Source organism: Macrosteles quadrilineatus, unplaced genomic scaffold, assembly GCF_028750875.1.
Source record: "Macrosteles quadrilineatus isolate MER2022 unplaced genomic scaffold, UCM_ALF_1.0 Scaffold_57__1_contigs__length_777910, whole genome shotgun sequence".
Classification (NCBI taxonomy): Eukaryota; Metazoa; Arthropoda; class Insecta; order Hemiptera; family Cicadellidae; genus Macrosteles; species Macrosteles quadrilineatus.
In genome coordinates, this window is record NW_026542650.1 from 165,898 (window position 1) to 175,147 (window position 9,250).

General features: G+C 35.2%; 1 protein-coding gene across 2 annotated transcripts; it reads right to left on the reverse strand.

Annotated features, from left to right (window-relative positions):
* Positions 1-3,634: 3,634 nt before the first annotated feature.
* On the reverse strand, positions 3,635-7,009 carry LOC128981919 (pupal cuticle protein 36a-like). 2 transcript variants are annotated; one of them, XM_054400913.1, is made up of 5 exons: positions 6,986-7,009; positions 5,548-5,824; positions 5,250-5,445; positions 4,518-4,790; positions 3,635-4,138 (listed from the first exon to the last, which is right to left on the reverse strand). In XM_054400913.1, exons 1-5 carry the CDS (start codon positions 6,998-7,000, stop codon positions 3,763-3,765), a joined length of 1,137 nt encoding a protein of 378 aa, XP_054256888.1. In that variant the 5' UTR covers positions 7,001-7,009; the 3' UTR covers positions 3,635-3,762. The 2 variants fall into 2 exon arrangements, with proteins under 2 accessions (XP_054256888.1, XP_054256887.1); XM_054400912.1 differs by having other exon boundaries at positions 5,250-5,824.
* Positions 7,010-9,250: the final 2,241 nt, after the last annotated feature.

Here is a 9,250-nt window from a genome sequence, read left to right on the forward strand (position 1 = left end):
CAACATCATTTTATGTCTTGAATCTCATGGGGGCACTCCACCCAAAATAAAAAAATCTTTATTATTTTACACATTAGTTTAAGCTATCAAAATAAAAAGAAAATATGGGGTTACCCCCTTTTCATGATCCCCCCCCCCACAGGGGGGGGTTGATTTTACTGAAAAGATCGATGTTTACTGGAACGGATGTATATTAAGGTAGGTATGAGATATCTTGATTTTGTAAATTTTATTTTGTAGAGCACATGTGTGTGCACAAACTGTAGCATGGAAATTTTAATCCACTACTTATAAATGTAAAAAATGTATCAAACAATTTGAAAAACAATTTTTTTTCAAAAATATTGTTTCATAATTAAATTACAAATATTTAAAAACTGAATTTGTGTAAATCCATGATACAGTTTATAGAATACACTATAACCTTCAAAATAAAAAAAAGATTATTAGATTATCTCACATAGAACCTGAGTTACATCCGTTCCTGTATTTTAAAACATGTGAAAATCAAACTTTCGGTAATCGCCCCGGAAACGAAAGGAAACACAATTCTGTTGGTTTAACCAAAGTTTTACAGATCATTTGTACTTACAAATCATAGAATATGTACTACTACATATTGCACACCAATGTGTTCGGGGAAAACCAGAGAAAAAAATAAAACAATAAATTTTTTTTTTTTTATTTGCCTTTAGGCCAGTTTTTGGGTGGAGTGCCCCCTTATACAACACTTACGGTACGACGACAAAACTGTTCATACAATGTTAACAGATGATTTTCAAGATGCCAGGTTATACTAAATAGTTATTCACTCCACATTCGGTATTCTTACTCGGTGTTTCAAGTCTAGAAAGAGACAGGTTCTCCTTACTTAAATTGGTTGGTACAGTTACAAATTAAATTTGTCGCACCTTCGAATTACTACACCTTCGATTCTTCCGTGACAACTTTTAGCGACCTTAGGTTGGTACGCTTTTATGATTCCTTAGGATTTAATTTGGACCAGATATGGCCGGCGCATGGTTAAATAGATAACAATTGACACTGTATATTCTAGCCATTGACGCTGGCTAAGCTAGTGACCTTCACATGATGCATTCGCTGTATTGTAGCCTACACATTAACAATATGAGTGTAAAAATATCGATTAGTGTTGAAAGACACCCTTCATGATATATAAATAATATCCTTAGCATGAATAATGTTTATCAAGAAGTTCTAATAGAATGTCTGTGTTTGCACTACTAGAAGTATTAAGAACTACAATAACGTACAAAATATTTTTCTTTGTTTAGGTTGACACGTTCTAAGCAACACATACTATTTTAAATCTTAATCAAATTTAAAAGCTGTTTCGTTAAAATGAAATGACTTGTTTCAAATGACCAATAAATTATAAATGGTCCTGCCATGATTTATCCCAACAAACCTACGATTCCGCAACCACGTCTCGTGACGTTGGGCATTTCGTATGCCAAATTCTAACAATGATCGCAGTTTTGGAGCTCATGCTCCAAGCTCGTGTCGCCCCAGTCACGATAGCGGAGCTCGTGAAAGACCTGAGTTACTGTGGGAATGTTGGACCTAGTGAATAAACTGTTCGTCATCTTTATTGTAGTTTGGCTACATAGGATCTTGTAGTCTGGCTACATTGAATCTTGAAGTTTGGCTACATTAAATCGAGTGCAGTGTATTTATAGGTTAATGATTGGACATAGCAAACGTTTCAATACAATTTTAATTCTCCTTCAGGTTCGACAATGTTAACATTAGATTGCTTGGTTACATAGCAATTTATTTTAGAATAAGTAAATTTATTATAACACAAAAACAATTAGGCCTATACAAAATAATTTGGTATGGTGTCTATAAGAATAAGGCCAGAACAAGGTAAGATAAGATGGTGAATGGTGGTGTTATTCCGATTGTAACAGTACATTGTTGCAGTAACAGAAATGTAGATCTGGGGCCCATTTCATAATAAAGTACAAACTAATATTATTAGTAAATCAGCTGATCGCCCAATGCAAATCTAATGGAAATTACAAGTTACAAGTTGTAACTTGTAACTTGTAGTTTATTATGAAATGGGCCCCTGAAGTACCCTTAGATATATGCTATTTCCACGAATGATTACTGTTCTATCTCAGTTGCTGCCTAAATATTATTTAGCATTAACTCAAATCTTCATTGCTTAATACAAGACCGTAAATAAATGAGTGTAATATTAAGGTCATCTCCAGGTGAGTTGAGTCTATGAATGTTTGTTTGTAGCTTCATTGTAATCACCGATATTTAAATCATTGTTTTTCCAAATGTCTACCAAAGCTTAACGAATACAGTACCATCGATGGTTTCTTTTACCATCGATAAAACACACTCCTTGCAGATAATCATCCTTTACTGAGGACATTGTTAAGGTTAGTTTCGTCTGGTTTAAGTGAAGAAGATTAGTTGTTTTAAGTGTTCCTTGTTCTTTAACCACTTTTACTCCAATTTCGACCAAACCAACGAGATATTTTCAATGTATTGAGGCATAAAAAAGGCAGTTCAAAGCAAATTATAGGGAAAATATTAAAATTTAATCTAAAACAAGAAAGAAAAAGCATACGGTCTTCATTATATTAAAACTGACCAACATAACACTCAAACTACATTAATGTTTTACAGTCAGCAGAGATTTTGTACTCGTAGCCTATTATTAACTACAATAACTTAACTGAACTAGCTCATTGCACACCTAGGTTTGCAAATCCATCGCAGAATCTCAGTTGCAGAAGACATAATGATGATCCACCAGTCTCGCCAAGTCGATCCACTTCGGGTAATGACCCAGTCTCATTCCCGATGCAATACTCGCGATGATACGTTACTCTTGCTTCAGAAAATTGTATGTTGCTTCAAACCCTCCACTCTGGTAACCTCTGGTACATAGGTCATTGAGCAACAAACATTCCAATGCGTTTTGGAAAGTGAAATAAGAAACTGTGTGTTCTCAATTTATTTAATGCGTATATATGTTGAACAATGTCAATTTATATTTTTATAGTGATGTTAATTTAGTGTGACATTTATATGATTGTTTTAATATAAGATTGTATTTTTCCGTGTGAGACTTTTAAAATTGGCAAGTGACAGTAAAAAAGATGCATTTATGCTGTATGAAAAGGCCCATTTATTATTTCTAAGTCAAATTTAATAGCTTAAATAATTAAAAGATATCATTGTTTGCATTGTCTGGCAAGGTGACAACTTAATGTAACAGACAACTGTTTTGAAAGATTTTTTTAAGTAAGAAGACTCTTTAATGCCACAATGCATTCATCTCATGACCTTTGGTACAATTGTTCAATAGGAATTCAAAGTTACAAGTAATAAAACCACAGAATCATTTAAATTTGCGACATTTATTTCCATTTCATAATATACAATTTGCTTTATACATAAACGATTTAAACATATTTACAGTTAATACCCGTTGCATACATGTAACAAAAACATTAAAACGAAATACAACAAAACATATATCACCACACAAATGACTTAATACTGCCTTATCACTAGACAGTACATATAGTGAACGAGAAAATTAATATGAGTAATGAACGAAATAGCATCAATGATTTCTTTAAAGAAGTTTGATATAAGGGGTATAGTATAATACAATGGCTTTTTGTCGGATAAATAATTATGTAGTTCAAATGTATATTAATAGTGTTTGGCAGTATGAAGAAGGAGTAAAATATATTCTTACAAGTAACACTAGTACGCCGCCTGACTTGAGTATCCAGAACTTCTAGAGCTACCATATCCTCCAGTGGCGCCAGCGCCACCATAGCCTCCAGCTCCTCTAGCGCCACCATATCCTCCTGCGCCACCAGCTCCACCATAGGCTCCAGAGCCTCTAGCGCCCCCATATCCTCCAGCGCCACCAGCACCACCATAGCCTCCAGATCCTCTGGCGCCACCATAGCCTCCAGCCACAACAGCGCCACCATAGCCTCCAGATCCTCTAGCGCCACCATAGCCTCCAGCCACAACAGCACCACCATAGCCTCCAGATCCTCTAGCGCCACCATAGCCTCCAGCGGCACCAGCACCACCAGCGCCTCCATAGCCTCCAGTGGCACTCTCTTCCCTATGATGAGAGACTAAGTAAAGCATTTGTTGCTACTAACCATTTTTACATACCATGACTTCACCGTTAAATAAGACTATGCATACATTTTGCTAGATCAAGAGTCATAGAGCACAATAAACCTCTTTACTTTAATCTAAATTTTTATTGTAAAAATAACGTAATTAACAAAGAAAAGAAAAACGGATTTATGTGTTAGAACACCAAATGGCACGTGAGGGAATATGCTTTGAAAGCAATATTTATTTAGCATTTATTGTATTCATATTCATACTTAAGTTGAAAATGTGCACCTAAGTGTGGACATAAATAATAAAAGCCTTAAATTGTATAAAGGTATTCGTGTCATATTTACAAATGGTCCGAACGTAATATTTACCTGTAACTTCCGTCATCGTAGATACCAGCCGCTTCGTCAGCTGCGTTTTTCGCCAGAGACTCGAGGATCTCAGCAGGGATGGGAGGGGGTGTGGGGAGGTGGTCACCCTGGGGTACGAAGCCATTCTCGTCAGCTGTGTAGTACAACGAGATCAGCTGACCCTCGGGGGATGTGTAGGAGAAATATCCCTTAGCAGTCTCTCCAGGGCCTTCGGGTGCACCTGGGTTCAAATACCCTTCCTCATCAGCCTTGATACCGTTGCCAGTTTCGTACCTATTTGCAAAAAGAATCGTAATGGTTTGCTTACATAAATATACTCTAGAGAATAAGGATATGTCAGTAATAAATCTTTTATGTGTTAAGTGTTAGTTTAAAATATATTAAACTAATAAAGACTAGGAGCAAGATCTTAGTGGTTATTATTATGAACCTTTTTAGTTAATTGTTCTTACAACCAAGGAAACTCTCCATAAAGTTGAATTTTCTTACATATGTGATCCGGAGGGCAGGAAGCCATTAGGAAGAACAAGGATTAGATGGATTGACGAAGTTACAAAGAACCTAAGGAGTATGGGAGCAGACGGTTTTCAATGGGTCACAGAAGTAAGGGTCAAAAAGTAGGCATGTGATGAAGAAACATCATTAAATGTAAAACATTTCGGAGAAGTATTATGAAATTGAAAAAAAAATACATATATCTTTAAATAATTATTAAAAAAATCACATACGCACCTCCAAGAATAAGATCCATCTCCAAGATTGGGGTTGTTTTCGTAGGAAATGATAGGAATTATGGCAGCAGCGCCACCACCATAGCCTCCAGCACCACCACCGTATCCTCCAGCACCACCGGCAGGTCCACCATATCCTCCAGTGCCACCAGCTGATCCACCATATCCTCCAGCACGACTGGCTGATCCACCATAACCTCCAGCACCACCAGCTGATCCACCGTATCCTCCAGCGCCGCCAGCTGATCCACCGTATCCTCCGGCGCCCCCAGCTGATCCACCGTATCCTCCAGCTCCACCAGCTGATCCACCGTATCCTCCAGCGCGACTGGCAGATCCACCGTATCCTCCGGCGCCCCCAGCAGATCCAACGTAACCTCCAGCACCACCAGTTGATCCACCGTATCCCCCAGCTCCACTGGAAGATCCACCGTATCCTCCAGTTCTGGCTCCAAATGGAGCTGTGATTCCACCCGCTCCTCCTCTACCTCCCGAGTACGCGGCACCAGAAGGAGGGAGGTAGTTGCTGTCAAGACCGGCAGAGGCTGCTACCCCCGCCAGAAGGACGATCATAGCCTGAAAAAAATCATTTTTCAAAGTTTTTTCTTCGATTTAAATGTAAGTTAATTTGATTTTATGCCTATTTTAATATTTTGCAGTACAACTAAATTTTTAAAACAATTTTCCGATGCGTTTGCTTGCTTCTATTTGAGTTAATTACCCAGGTTTGTGACAGTAATTCTATAATTTTGGAAAATTTGAAGAACACATATCTGTTTTAGCTCAATATAATTGATATTAAATTAAAAGGGTAGCTATAATTTTAGTCAATTAAGGTAAAAACTCATCTACGTTATGCTAAAACAAAAGTGATTTTTAACTATAGTACCCACATAGCCTTCAAGATAAATTCAAGTTAAAGTTAATGTAAGTTTTCTTTAGATTTTTAAAACACCTGGGTTGTTTTCTTTACTTTATTGACATAAAATGCTTCTATTGTAGCATACTTAAAAATAATAAGAAAACATGTTTTGGAACCTTTCCATTTCACGATTTGACCAGTTTATAAACTTTTTTTTTTAGTTTATAAACCAATATATAATTCAAATATAACAAAATACAATTAAAGTTTTAGGTTACGTTTTTGGACTTAAACTAAAAATAACCAAATCCAACATAAAATAATCTAATCCTAAAAACGATTTGTAGATAGATGTACGTAACATGTAAACCATTAAAAATCGTAATAGTGAATTAAGAGAAAAAATCTTACATTTTAATTAGGAAAACGATTTGAACTTTCTAAAACTAAATAATTTTTACTTACAGTACTTTAAAACGTGTGTAAACATGCGTAAGCATAGTACGAACATATCATATATAAGATGGTCAAGAAAATCTGTTAACTGTCTTTTTACAATAATCGATATAATTTATGAAATTTAAAAATCTATTTAAAAGTTAGGATGAACATAAAAAACTTCTAAAACTGGAACAAAATATAATTTATTACTATTGCTATATAAAAAAAAAATAGTTTTCCCCTTAGCATCAACAGTATTTTAAAAACTTTCTTGCCAAGAAGTACTTACCGAAGTACAATAATGAAATCTCAATGTTCCTACTACTTTACTTAACCATACTAAATATTTATAAGCGAATAAACTAAAAAAAATAGTTGAAACCACACAATACCACCTACTATGGTTCACTCTCACATCACATTAGCAAACTTACCGTCTTCCACTGCATGTTGAGAGATGATTTGACAACTGATCTCAGAGTGACCGCACTTATATACAGTATCATCATACCACTTCCCCCATCACTATAATTACTCTGGAGCAGATACACAAGTCCAGCAATGACGTCATCCGTATCATCTGCAACCGGTCGCTCAACCTACTTACAACTTGTTCTGGTTTACACTCAATCCTAATTTGGGGTTTAATAGAGTGTCGATAAATTCTGCCATAAATTTTGTGATGCAATTCAGAAATGAAAGGGTGACTGGTGATGCGTGGGAATGTGCCGGTCTTTTTTTTTCTGTCAATTTACACAATCTGTAAGAGAATTGTTTTGAGATCAAATATATTTAGAATTCAGTTTGTTTTCTAATGCTCGACGCTCTAACTTATGGAAACAATGTTTTATTGTAAAGAAATGTTGGCACTGGGGATTATAACATAGGTACTTTTTGAAAATGTAATGGGTAATTTTTAATTTTTAATTTTTAATTTTCTCGTCCACATTAGTCTCACATTACTATGAGAAATGTATCCAGCAAAGCAAGGGGTGAGTCAAGCCAGAACAAGAATACATTGAAATATTAAATGTGGGTAAGTAACACCAAGACACAAACCTATGCACCTTTGGTTTTTTTTTTCAAAGTAGCCTATTCAAGCTACCGACTGGGCCAAATATACACTATGAACCATTGTTAAACCGATGGGCCTTTAAGACTGTCTGTAAAGTATCTTAAGAACATAAACTAGGTTTTTCCTACAGTTACCTAACACTGTACATGTTCTCTCACTGATTTGAGAAAGCAAAGTGGCCAATTCGCTCATCAGTGAGACAAAGCTAACATTGTCTCACTCTAATTACTTTGTCTCACTCCATATTTGCAACGTGAAGGCACGATATAGTGAGCGCGTAACATGCAGGCAACGTCGTATGCGCGCGAAATACGTTGGCAGCACTGGCTGTAAATCAGCTGGTCAGCTGTTGTACTGTTGTATTTGTCACTTCACATTAAATGTTATATTAAAAGTTCACTTCTGTGTAAAAATAGGTTATGTTTCTTCACAAATTTATTTGTTTTATGGTAACTGTAGGAAAAGTATAATGTGCAACTCCAGTTCAAAGTACAATTGCCTCACTCGAGAAACCATTCCTCACTCGCCTACGGCTCGTGAGTAAGGATTTCTCTCGAGTGAGTCAATTGCTCACTTTTCTCACTAGTTGCACAAATAACTATAGCCAATTCCTTATTAAAAATTACTTGTTTTAGTCGTTAATAGAGTATGCCGGTGTCCAAATTTATATTCATGTCTTTTCAATGTTCAAAATGTTAACATATTAGGATGATTTCGTCTCTAGTCAGCGTACTAATTTGATTTATTCAAGTGAAATCAGCAAGCTCTGTCGGTAGCTTATTTCAACTGAGTTGTTAGTTGTTCTATAACAGGCTACGCTATAACTTTGGAGTGTGTATTCGTACACACTCAAAAACTGTATCTGAAAAAAATAGTTATAAAAATTATATTATAAATGCAATGACAATAATAAATATTTCATTCAATACGTATTGTTTGAACATTTTTTTAACTCTCATTTGTGTAAAAAGTGTTATAGCTTAGCGTTCAATTTCCTAAAGCAATTAATATCATAAGATTTAAGATTACAAGCTATTTTGAAATTTAATACCTCCTTTCCATTCAGAATGAGATGAATATTTTTTCAGTTATTGTTTTACATTTTTACAATATTTTTTTAATTGAAACAATGAGATTTTATTCATTTGTGACGTTCATTTTCTCTCATAATTTATTTTGTGGAACCTGTGATAGAGGGATATCTTCACACATTATACGATTTGCAACAGAAACTCTATTCCCAACTCCACTGGAAGTATTAGTTTCCAAATTCAATTTTGTGTCAATTCACTCACACCCCAACCCTTCAATGAATGTTAAAGTTCTTAGTACAACTGTACGTATGTACGTATCCTTATAAGAATTTTACCAAACTAAATCATCTTCTTTTTCAATGAAGTAAGAACTCCAATACAGAGACAGTTTTTCTCGCCTAAAAACATAGTTTTAACCTTCTCGCTTCTCACCTCACAAGTAAACTTACTGGTCGTTTTAAGCCACAATTTTAAGATAGTTTTAATAAAGAACTCGACATAAATAATTTTTATTAATTCGCAACACATAATGAATAGCTCAATATAAAAGTAATTTTAAGTTAAAGTATACAGTCAACCCAAACATGCAA